Raw genomic sequence first — 12479 nt, forward strand, 5'->3', positions numbered from 1 at the left:
AGTGCTGCTTTGCCCACCTCATTCCCTTCAATAAAATGGTTTGACCTGCCCCCGCAAAATAAGGAAATGATTGTATTCTTTTAGTAATGATACCTTAATTTATTAACATATATGCTAAACATTTATTAAATCCAAACTATGAATTTCTCCAATGAAGTCAAAAGTTACTTAGTATTCCTAAAAAAGACAAAGACCTTAGCATACTTTATTCCTTGAAGATTCTCTTCTCATTACTTCGTGTTATAGTTTTACCTAGAACTTATTTTTAACTTTTTAAAACACATATACAAATTAGTTTTTAGTTTTTAAATTACATTCAAAATAAAGAAATATACAACTCATTTTACAAAGCTAACATAATCTCAATTTCAAAATCTGGCAAGAAAAGCAGAGGAAAAGAAAATTATGACTCAACCACACTTTTTTTTTGAGACAGAGTCTCACTCTGTTATCTAGGTTGGAGTGCAGTGGGGCAATGTCAGCTCACTGCAACCTCCGCCTCCCGGGTTGAAGCGATTCTCATGCCTCAGCCTCCCAAGTAGCTGGGATTACAGGTGTGTACCACCACGCCCAGCTAATTTTTGTATTTTTAGTAGAGATGGGGTTTCACCATGTTGGCCAGGCTGGTCAGGAACTCCTGACCTCAAGTGATCCACCCACCTCTGCCTCCCAAAGTGCTGGGGTTACAAGCGTGAGTCACCGCACCCAGCCTACACACATTTTTTTCATAGGTGAAAAAAATTGTAAATAAAACACTAGCAGATCAAATTTAGTGGCAAAAATTTTAAATCAATATTAGACTATGCCAAAAATCCTAGTAGGAAAAATTACTAATTAACATACTATATTAAGAAAAAGAGAAGAATCATAAAATCATCATTATAGATACAGAGAAAAAAAGCATTTGATACATTTCAGCTCTCAGGTATGGTTTTTAAAAAACCTTTTAGCAAACTAGGAATAGAAGGGAATTTAATATCTTAAAGGGCATCTACAAGTCTGCAGCAAACATCACACTGAGTGGCGAAATGTTAGAAAATTTCCCATTTCTATCATAAAAAGACAGGAATGCCTTCTAATATGATATCTAATAAATATGTACTGGAGGTCCTAGCCAATGCCTTAAGAAAAGAAAATGAAATAGAAGAATTAGAAAGGAAAACACAAAATTGTCTTTATTTGTAGATGTCATGATTGCTGGCAAAAGAGAATCCACAAACTAATAGAACTAGTAAGAATTCAGTCAAGTTACTGAACTTAGTTTTTTTTTTTTTTTTTTTTTGAGACAGTCTTGCCCTGTTGCCCAGGCTGGAGTGCAATGGCACGACCTCAGCTCACTGCAACAGCACGACCTCAGCTCACTGCAACCTCCGCCTCCTGAGTTCAAACCATTCTCCTGCCTCAGCCTCCTGAGTAGCTGGGATTACAGGTGTGCGCCACCACACCTGGCTAATTTTTTGTATCTTTAGTAGAGACGGGGTTTCACCATGTTGGCCAGCCTTGTCTCGAACTCCTCACCTCATGATCTGCCCGCCTCGGCCTCCCAAAGTGCTGGGATTACAGGCGTGAGCCACCGCGCCCAGCCCTGAATTCAGTTTTTATAAAATCATTGGCATTCTTAATTTCACTAACTCGAAAATATAACTTAAAACATACACACTCACAGAATTCATAATAGCAAAAGAAACTAAAAGGTACCTAGAAATAATTCTAACAAAAAATTGGTGGTGATTACACTGGTGTTCATTTTATTTTTCTATGATGCATATTTTTCATAAGAAAAATGAAATGCTTTGATTCTACCAAATGCAATCAACTATATTACCATATAACAATAACAAAATAAAATCTCCTTTTGTCTCTAATCCTAATGCCTTTTTCCATAACAGGCTCTGCTGCTCCCTAGCTCTGTGACTTTAAGCAAGTTATTCAAGCCCTCTGAGCCTTCATTTCCTCATGTATTAACTGAAGATAATACCTTCTTTGCAGTGTTTTTGAGAAGTTAAAAGAGCTTACTTAGCGCAGTGCATATGGAAGCAGTCAATGCTTGCCTATTTGATTCATACATCTAACACATATCCATTGAGTCTCTATTGTGTGCCTGGCAATGTTGTAGTCACTGGGTATAAAGCACTGGTCAAGACAGAAAAATCTCTGCAATACAGAGCTTACAATCTAGTGGAGGAGGCATGCAATAACAATTAAGTTAAATACAGGTTATAGTATTTAACTTTGATGGTGAGAAATGCTAAGGAGATAAGTAAAGTGGGATGTTCGCTGTAACTGCCTCTCTCCTCTTGTCTTTGGTGTCTCTCTGTCTCTCTCATCAGTCTTTCTGTATCTCCTTTTCATTTTCCTGTCTTCATCGATATTCACTATCCTCATCGCTGTGACACTCTGGCACTGAACTGTTTACTGCCCAATAATCTTAATGATTAATTACTGCCTAGTAAGAACACTTAACTTCTGTGGAGTCTGAGACTGAGCTTTATGCCTCCTTTGTACTCAGAGCACTTAGCACAATGGTAAGCAGGTAGCAGTAGCTCTACAAACTCTTGTTGTTTGAAGGATTAAAATTTAGAATGGAAAATTAACAGACTAACTGGTAGCTGATCAGAGGCATTAATGAAGAGAGCTTGAAGGCCCATGTCAAATCCTCACTTTCCCTAAAGTACCGGCTTCCAAGTTCAGCTCTGATGTTTTCTAAGAGTAATCTTAGGCAAGTTTCTTCACCTCATCAGATCTTTGTTTCCTTGTCTTATAAAACAAGAGGATGGTATAAAATGATTTCCAAGGTGTTTGTTCATCCTAAAACTACTGGCTTGGATTTTTATCATCCAAGCTTTCCATGCTAATTCATTATTTCATAGTAGATTTCTCTCTTTCTATTCATGTTGACTTTAGATCAACATCCCAGCAAATAATTTCTTCATTTTGGAGACCCTTTCCTTATTTGATGCTATCTTTTGACTTGTTTGAACAAAGATGTTCAAAACAAACAAAACATGAACAAAACATGAACAAAACAATCATGAACAAAACAATCTATGAACAAAACAATCATGTCATGGGATCTTAGAACACAGCAGCAAAAGGGATCTTAGCGATAATAATAATAGCTACCAATTATTAAGCATCTAATATATACTTTTCCTCATTTTAGTACTTCTGTAATGTACATTTTACTGTCCTTTTAGAGAGCTGTAGCACATAATGATTGAAGAGCAACTTCAGAGTCAGACAGTCCAGGGTTCAAGTCTTGGTTCTGCCACTTAATGACTGTGTGACATTAGACAGCTACTTTACCTCCCTAAGCCTCACTTTCCTCCTTTGTAAAAGGAAAGTATCACTTATCTCACAAGGTTGTGATGAGGATTAAATGCCAAAATAAATCTCCGGTGGTTTACACAGTGGCTGCCACAGAGTCAGAGGTCAATAAATGTCGGATTTTGTTTTCAGTATTTATAAGGATTAGGGAGGGTAAAGTCTAAGCTACTAAGTGGCAGAGCTAGGATCTCAACCTGGGCAGTTTGATCAACAGCCCATGTAATTACCCACACAGTGCTGTACCTCCTCAGTGGTTCATGGATCTCATTTCAGAGAAACAGTTGGAAAGTTTAGTTTTAGAGACTGCATCTCACAATGATTGAGTAGAACCTGGACTCTGCTGAATACCAAATGGCATTGAAAAACAGACATAGTACTGGAGATGGAAGAAGGATGTGAAGGAGGTGCAGGACAGTGGACCTTGGCCTTGAGCTCTGTGGGAACAAGGACAGGAGTTTACGGCAGGCTGTAGAGAGAGGGGGTCATGTTCATGACCTGCTGGGCATCTAGTGGCCTTACAGTTAAGCCAGGGATTTTCCTCTCTAGCCTTTCTAGACCAAAAGAATTAACTGATCTGAGATGAAGGGTGTGGGTGTATACAGAAGCCAGGCGCAGTTAAGGAGAAAATAAATTTCACCAAGGAGTGCTCCACAAGCCCCCAACTAGCCTCCATTACCTTATTTCTGAGACTTGGAGAGACCTAGCTCCCAGCTCAAGTGGCCCCTGTAGGGGCCAAGTCACTTATGCCATCTGGGCCTTATTTTCTCATCTGTGCTATGAACATATTGAACTAAATGACTTATAGGGGAATGGGAACAGATTATGGAGCAAGACCAAACTGAGGCAAATACCTACTTGATTACTAATGAAGAGACTCATTTCCTCACCGGTAAGGGAGGATAATACCATCTACCTCACAGTTTGTTGTAAGGAAGAAACATGTGTTCAGTGCTTAGCAGAGTTTTTGGTACAGAATAAACACTCAATAAACAGTAGATGTGATGATGATAATAATGGTGATGGTAATGATCCATGATGAAGATAGAATGACAAAAAAAAATAATGCCAGAGAGTCCCATAAGGTCTCTAAAAGGCTGGGTGTGGTGGCTCATGCCTGTAATCCCACCACCTTGGGAGGCTGAGGTAGGTGTATCACCTGAGGTCAGGAGTTTTAGACCAACCTGGCCAACATGGCGAAACCCGTCTCTACTAAAAATACAAAACTTAGCCAGGCGTGGTGGCACGCACCTATAATCCCAGCTACTAGGGAGGCTGATGCAGGAAAATGGCTTAAACTAGGGAGGCAGAGGCTGCAGCGAGTCAAGACAGCGCCAGTGCACTCCAGCCTGGGCAAGGGAGTGAGACTCCGTCTCAAAAAGAAAAGTCTCTAAGAAAGCAAACTAGAAGGAAATGGGACAAAAGCAAACAGTATACTGGTCAGCTTGGAGAGAGGTGAGAAGTTTTGGACATTTTAAAGGGACTGCAGGATATGTACATGGAGATGTCCTATTGGGACCTGGAAACATGGGTTGGGAGATGAAGGCTTGGCCCCTCTCTCTGACCCTGGATCCATGAGGCCTTGATTACAGTAGACATTAATTGAGCCCCTACCGTAGGTGCACCATTCCACTGTGCATGGTAGCAGCATGACATGCAAAAAAGCTTGTTTTGAAATAATGTATTATCTATTAATCGTGCCATCTTGTATAAGTGCTTCGCCTGCAAAATAAGAATAAAAATACCCACCTTGCCACATGGTTGTAGTTATTAAATTAGAGAAGACAAGACTTTGAGCACAGAGACTGACATACAGGAAAGTCTTTAAAAATGACTGTTCACATTCCCTTTTACAAAATAATCTACTCTAAATTGAAAAATGAAGACCGCCACTTGAAAAGACCAACTATTTTCAATGAATTACCTTTTCTAAGAACCATATGCTAAATGAGGTCTTGAAAACATTTAGGGAAATAAGTAAATAACTTGTTGCAGATTTAAATTTTCAAATTGGCTCCTAGAATTATGTCAGGTACATTAGTAGATAGCAATAGAAGGCAAAGTCCCTGCCATGGACATACTTAAAGTCCAATTGGGGGAATAATATGCTGGTGGAAGAGATAAAAGTGAGAGACACTATGTTAATAAATGCTGAACAGAGTGAGGGGTGCTCACATGAAGATGAGGCCAGTGGGTATGTGAGAGCTCAGAGATGGCTCAGTGGGTGCCATTTTTGATAGTGTCATACTAATATAACTTCAGCAAGGAAAAGATTCACTTGCCACAAAGTGTTAATGACACTTACCTTATGCCAAGCACTAGGCTAAGCTGAGGATACAGCCAAGAACTGCAACCTCTGACCATGAGGAGATCATAACTGAGTGGAAAATTAGACTCTTGAGCAGACCATTTAGAACACTGTGTAACTTGTGCAGTTGACCAGACGGAGGGGGCATACATGAGACAGCACGACTTCCTTTCTGTTTGATCCTTTTTTTCACCAGGGTCTTTTCACCTAATTCACTTAATGTTTGACGACTACGTGCTCTACCTGTTAGAATCTCTGCACTGTCAGGAGCGGGCCAATGAGCTCATGCGCGCCATGAGGGGAGAAGGAAGCACTGGTAAGCCAGCATTTTCCTGGGAATTGCACCACGTGGTAATGGTATTTGTATCCTTACTTCTGTGCTTTATGTTTCTTTAACTCTGTATCTCAAAGAATTTAGTTACGGTGAACAGGTTGAGTGGTATCAAACCAATCATGTCTTTTTCCTCTTTAAAGTGGGCATGTGGGCTGGGCGTGGTGGCTCACACCTGCAATCCCAGCATTTTGGGAGGCCAAGGTGGGCAGCTCACCTGAGGCCAGAGTTCAAGACCAGCCTAGTCAATATGGCAAAACCCCATCTCTACTAAAAATACAAAAAATTAGCTGGGTGTGGTGGTGCACAACTGTAGTCCCAGCTGCTCAGGAGGCTGAGGCACGAGAATCACTTGAACCCGGGAGGTGGAGATTGCAGTGAGCCGAGATTGTGCCACTGCACTCCAGCCTGGGTGACAGAGCAAGTCTCCATCTCAAAATAAGTAAATAAATAAATAAATAAATAAATAAACAAACAAATTAAATAAAGTGGGCATGTTTATATACGGAAATTGCCTTGAGTGCCATGATGGTGATGGGAAACCATTGAAGAGTTTGACAAGAGAGTGACATCACACAGATTAGAAGAATATTTCACTTTTTAAAGTCTTTTAGAGACACCTGCCTTTACATTTGGTTTTAAAAACTTACCCTATCTCTATCCACAGCAGAAGTCCGAGAAGAGATCATCTTGACAGAGGCTGCCGCACCAACCCCTTCACCAGTGCCATCATTTTCTCCAGCAAAATCTGCCACATCTGTGGAAGTGCCACCTCCCTCTTCCCCTGTTAGCAATCCTTCCCCTGAGTACACTGGCCTCAGCACTACAGGTAATGGAAAGTCCTTCAAAAACTTTGGGGAGTTAATGTTTGAAGAAAGGTCTTTCGGCCAGCCTGGGCAACATAGTGAGACTTCATTTCCACACATACACACACACACACACACACACACACACAAAATTAGCCAGACATCTTGGCTCACACCTGTAGTCCCAGCTACTTGAGAGGCTGAGGTTGGAGGATTGCTTGAGCCCAGGAGCCATGATTGCACCACTGCATTCTAGCCTTGGTAATAGAGTGAGACCCTGTCTCAAAAAAAGAAAAAAAGGGCTTTCTGGAAAAACATTCTTCCCCCGCAGTCTCCAAAAGATAATGCCAAAACCTGGGTATCTTCCTGGATTTGTGAATGACATACAGGTATTCATTTATTCATTGGTACACATTCTGTATGCTGCTGTTTTCAAGTTGGCAAATTAAGCATATGATAAAATCCCAAAACTAAGCCACTGAATTGATTATAATGCTATATAACATAAATACACAAACATTCTTGAAAACAAGAAAGGGAACTCTCTGAATCAAAAACTGAGCTGCTTTCTTTTTCTCTGGAAAGGGAGGCAGACAGGAAACCTTACACTAAGCTATGGCAACCATAACGAGGCAGGGGCTGTGATGTGAGTGGGTCTTCAGCTAAGCTAGAGCTGCTGGGCACATAGCATGAGGCTGATGCTACCGTGAGACTGCGTGGAGGCCCACACAGTCCAAGATATGCACAGGAGTCTCATGAGATTAATTTACAACCAAGAATTACCCAAGCTTGGATACACACCCAAAAGAAGGCAGAGATCCAAACAGATGTTTGTACATCAGTGTTCCTAACAGCATTTCTCACAATAGCCAAAAGGCAGAAACCACTGAAGCATCTATCGATGGATGATGGATAAAGAAAATGTGGTATATACATCAATGGAATACTATTGAACCTCGGAAAGCAATGAAATTCTGACTCATGCTACAACTCTGATGAACCTTGAAGGTAGTATGCTTAATGAAATAAGCCAGGCACAGAAGGACAAATATATGATTCCATTCATATGAGGCACCTAGAATAGTCAAAGTCACAGACACAGTGAATGGAATGGTGAATGTCAGGGGCTGGTGGAAGGGGAAATGAGGAGTTAGTGTTTAATAGGCACAGAGGTTCAGTATAGGATGATGAAAAAGCTCTGGAGATGGATGGTGGTGATGGTTGCACAACATGGTGAATGTACTTAATCATTGAACTGTACACTTGAAAATGGTTAATACTGGGCGTGGTGGCTCATGCCTGTAATCCCAGCACTTCGGGAGGCCGAGGTGGGTGGATCACTTGAGGTCAGGAGTTTGAGACCAGCCTGGCCAACATGGTGAAACCCCATCTCTACTAAAAATACAAAAATTAGCTGGGCATAGTAGCACATGCCTGTAATCCCAGCTACTCAGGAGGCTGAGGCAGCTTGAACCCAGGAGGTGGAGGTTGCAGTGAGCCAAGATCGCTCCACTGCACTCCAGCCTGGATATCAGAGCAAGACTCCATCTCAAAAAAAAAAAAAAAGTTAATATGGATATATATTACCACAATTAAAAGTCACCCAAGCATCTGTGGAAGCCCAATTCCATGAAGGAGGAACAACAAACTTAAGAACAGAGAGAGTCTATATCCAAAGGAATAAAGTTAATAGGACAACCTGAAAACTATTGTTAAGATGAGAACTAAAAAGAAATCAGCCAGGCATGGTAACACCCTGTAATCCCAACACTTTGGGAGGCCAAGGTGGAAAGATGGTTTGAAGCCAAGAGTTCGAGACCAGCCTGGCCAATATATTGAGACCCTATCTCTACACAAACTTTTTTAAAAAGTTAGCTGGGCATGGTGGTGTGCACCTGTGGTGGAGGCTGAGATGGGAGGATCATTTGATCATAGGAGTTCGAGGCTGCAGTGAGCTATGATCAGACCACTGCACTCCAGCCTGGGTGATAGCCTGTTTAAAAAAAAAAGAAGAAGAAGAAGAAAGGAAAGAAAGAAGAAAAAGAAATCATACCCATGAGAGTCAAGATCTTCAAAAGGAAATATATAATTGTTGAAATAATAATTTCAATAGATAGGCTGAATATTAGAAAATTAGATCCAACTGAAAGAGATCAGTAAACCGAAAGACTGAGCTGAGGAGTTCTCTGATAATGTGGCAAAAAGAAATAGTAAGTATAAAAGTGATGTTAAGAAAAAGGACTGATAAACTCAGAAATTCTAATATTCATTTAATAAGTGTTCCAGAGAAAGAATAGAGAGAAAGTGAAGATGTAATAGCTGAGAGTTTTATAAAATGGAATAAAGACAAGGCTTTTTAGACCAAAAGCTCTCATTGAACATGTGCTGAATAAATGGAAAAAAAAAATTACCTCTAAGCCCACTGAAGAAAATCAAAGATAAAAGAAATCTTATTAGCGTCCCCAAAGAAAATGCATATAACCTCCAAAGAAGAGAGAACCAGACTGATATCAGACTTCTCATTTGCAACATTAGATTCAATACCTGAAACCATACTTTTGAAGTGTAAAGAAAAAAACTGCATTGAAAACTTTGAATCCAGAATCCTATATATGTTTATTCATGTATATATGTACACACATGTATTTTTTTTCCCCTGTGAGGACATTTTATATACCAAGTCCTGTGCTAGGTGCTATGGGAAATAAATAGATTAATATGCCAAGGCCTTGCTACTAAGAGGGAACACAAGGATAAAGAAAAGTACAGAGACAAGTGTTATGGAAGGAAGAATGTGGTATATGCAATAAGTGAGATATAAACTAATGCTATGAGGTTCCCAAGGAAGGAGAGATTCTTTGTGGCTAGAAGTATCGGGGAAGACCTCACAAAGATTCCAGGCTTTGTGGAGTGGAGGGCTTGGTCAGGCTGTGATAATTAATTCATTATCTTTCCATCAAAACCTGCTCTACTACCCTTCTGTTACCCAGACAATGAATACAGGAGTCAGCTTCAAATCTTTCCTCTCCCTCAACTCCTGTATTAGTTAGGGTAGGCTAAGCTGGTGTGACAAATAGATCCAAACACGGGTGGAGTTAACACAACAGAAATCTATTTCATGCTTGAAGACAGTACTGCTAGGGTATTCAGTCATAAAGGAGGCTCTCTGTAATGCAGTCATTTGGAAACACATGCTCCTTCAATATTAAGCTCCCACATACCCCAGGGCAGTATTTCCCAAACTGATCCACAGACCAGCAGTATCAGTATCTCTTGGAAACTTACTAGAAATGCTCTTATCTGGTCCCGCTGCAGACCCAGTGAATCAGAAACTCTAGGAGCAGAGCCCAGGAATCTTGTTCAGCAAACTTCCAGGTGATTTTGATGCTCACTAGATTAAGGACCACTGCCTGAGGGCTTTGTTAAGTCAGCACTCAGCTGGCAGAAATGGAAAAAGGGCACAGAGGATGAAAACCAACTCTCTTAAAAGCCCTGGCCTGAAGGTGGCACACGTCACTTCCACTTATATTCCATCAGCGAGGACTTAATCACATGGCCTCATGTAACTGCAAGAGAGGCTGGGAAATGTAGAATAGCATGTACCCAGGCAGGGAAGGGGGAACAGCTTTGGGGGCGACAGCGGGCATTCTCCATCACACTTCCTAAGTCCAGTTGTTCTAATACTAATCTAGACTGATCTGTTCCTTCCCATCCCATTTGTGCCTCTGGTTCAGGCCACCCCCACCTCTCATGGACATCCACAGTGACTCTCAAGCTGGTACCCTGCCTCCAGACTCTATTCTGTCCTCTCTCACACTACTCACTAAGTCTCGTTTTCATGAAGCTTGTGCCTCCTCAAAGTGCTGGGGCAAAGAACCCACTGCCTCACTCTAAAAGCCTTAAAGAGCTCTCTTTCTCCAAATCACTTCTCACACTGTTCCTTCTTCTTGGGCTAGCCTCCTTCTACCCTCTGCCTGATAAAATCCTACTCACCTCCTTTGATGTTTCCCTCACCCTCCAAGTTAGAATCTTCCTCCAGACCCTCACGGCATGGACTTAATTATATCCTAATTCTATTTAGGACTGTTTCCAGAATAGACTTGGAACTAAAGTGTTTTTTTTGTTTTGTTTTGTTTTTTTTTTTGAGGACCAAATAAATAGGGTCAGATTGCTCCATTCAGGAGCATTTACTCATTTACTCACCTATCTATCCATTTCTCCAAAAAATATTTCTCAGGTGGCTTCTTTGTGCCAAATACTTTCAGGTAGGTGGTGATATAATAGCAAACAATAGAAGTGTGGTCCCTGCCCCCTGGGAGTTTATGTTTAGAGGTTAAGGTTCTTGATGAGCAAACTGACAGTAACAATATAGTGTGAGGAGTGCTAGCTTGGAAGAAGGGTCAGAGTATCATGGGAGCATGAAGGAGAGAGGAGAAAAGGTATTCCAAGTAGAGGCAAGAGAGAGCATGTTATTTTGGGGAAACTTAAAAGTATATATCCCGGAGACTTTTGATTAATTCCTTCCCTAAAGTTTCCTCTCTCTATGGAACTACACCTACTTAGAGAGGGATTGAGAGGATGCTTAAGAAACTGGAAGGACTTGCTATCTTGTGTACTAGCCAATAAACTCAGTGGCCCTCTGTCAGGGACAGCTAAGGAAATTGGATTCTTCAAAGTATTGAAAAGCTGGGTTGTTGATAAATGGCATTAGATCAAGCTTTGATTTCACTTTGGGTACACAGCTAGAGAGCCCTCTTCTGTGGAAATTTAGATTTGAGATCGCTGTATTTGTTTATATAGATGCGCCTCAAACTGTATTTTGTTTTCTGCTTTGAGGAGGAAGAATGTGATCAGGCTCCCACCTCCCTCCCATTTTCTTTCCATAGTGGGTTGTTGTAGTTCCTGCTTAGAAGGCTCAGAAAAAGTAAGTGTAGTGAAAAGAATGACTTTGTTCAGTGAACATTAAAAGGGAAGAGAATTTAAGTACCATTCGCAGCTCTTCATGCAGTTCTCAGGAGTTCTTCAAAGATTGGGATTATTGGGCAACCATCCTGAGTCTCCTTTCTCCCTAAAGAAAGAGCCATTTACCCAAATAATCCTGCCCAAATATCCCTGTCATCACCAGGGAGACACACACGAGTCTGCTAGTGATAATATCCTAACTTCTGAAATAAACAGGGAAATTATACAAATAAAACAGTTCTGCATTATGAAGCAGAAACCATTTGGATGAAATGTTTCTCAAAGTGTAGCAACATTTCAAATAAGGAGACAGACTCTAAGGGAATAAGGGATGGGAGGGAAGAGTGTGAAAGAAAGATGTCTGGGATCTTCTCATAGTTCTCATCCAGCTAGTGAGTGTGGCCTGGCTTTCTTCGTGGCAACGTGGAGGCCTCAAGTTATGGCAGGTGTGATAGACAAGGCCACAGGAATATCATAAATGGCTTCAGATATTTCTGTGCAATGTGTTCAAGAGCCATAAAAGTAGCTTCTTAGAAATACAAATGTGAAACAGGTTCTCTTCAGATGATTTTAAGCTTTGAAGATTTTGGCACATTCCAGCTTTGTTCTCAGATATCTCCATGCGGCATTAAAAATGTCATCCTATATAAGACTATGTATGATATTTTTCTCAAGTACCACTTTTGAAATACTCCATTGCTAAATTAGACTGGATCTGGGCATGTAATATGGGTCATGGTCTTGGAGA

At 40.8% G+C, this 12479-nt stretch overlaps 1 protein-coding gene and 1 long non-coding RNA gene across 7 annotated transcripts in view; one reads left to right on the plus strand and one right to left on the minus strand.

Annotated features, from left to right (window-relative positions):
- LOC129010601 (uncharacterized) overlaps window positions 1-12479 on the minus strand; it is a 269081-nt gene that overhangs the window by 221982 nt on the left and 34620 nt on the right. The gene's annotated exons all lie outside the window — the stretch shown is intronic.
- RFX4 (regulatory factor X4) overlaps window positions 1-12479 on the plus strand; it is a 179056-nt gene that overhangs the window by 143073 nt on the left and 23504 nt on the right. For 4 of the 6 annotated variants that reach the window (XM_063646674.1, XM_063646675.1, XM_054445062.1 and 1 more), the window contains 2 exons: window positions 5829-5948; window positions 6631-6792. In XM_063646674.1, coding sequence (XP_063502744.1) covers window positions 5829-5948; window positions 6631-6792 — 282 coding nt within the window. The remainder of the gene's footprint in view (window positions 1-5828; window positions 5949-6630; window positions 6793-12479) is intronic. The other 2 variants (XM_054445063.1, XM_054445065.1) reach the window with 1 other exon arrangement.

The sequence above is a fragment of the Pongo pygmaeus genome, chromosome 10 (genome assembly GCF_028885625.2).
Source record: "Pongo pygmaeus isolate AG05252 chromosome 10, NHGRI_mPonPyg2-v2.0_pri, whole genome shotgun sequence".
Taxonomy (NCBI): domain Eukaryota; kingdom Metazoa; phylum Chordata; class Mammalia; order Primates; family Hominidae; genus Pongo; species Pongo pygmaeus.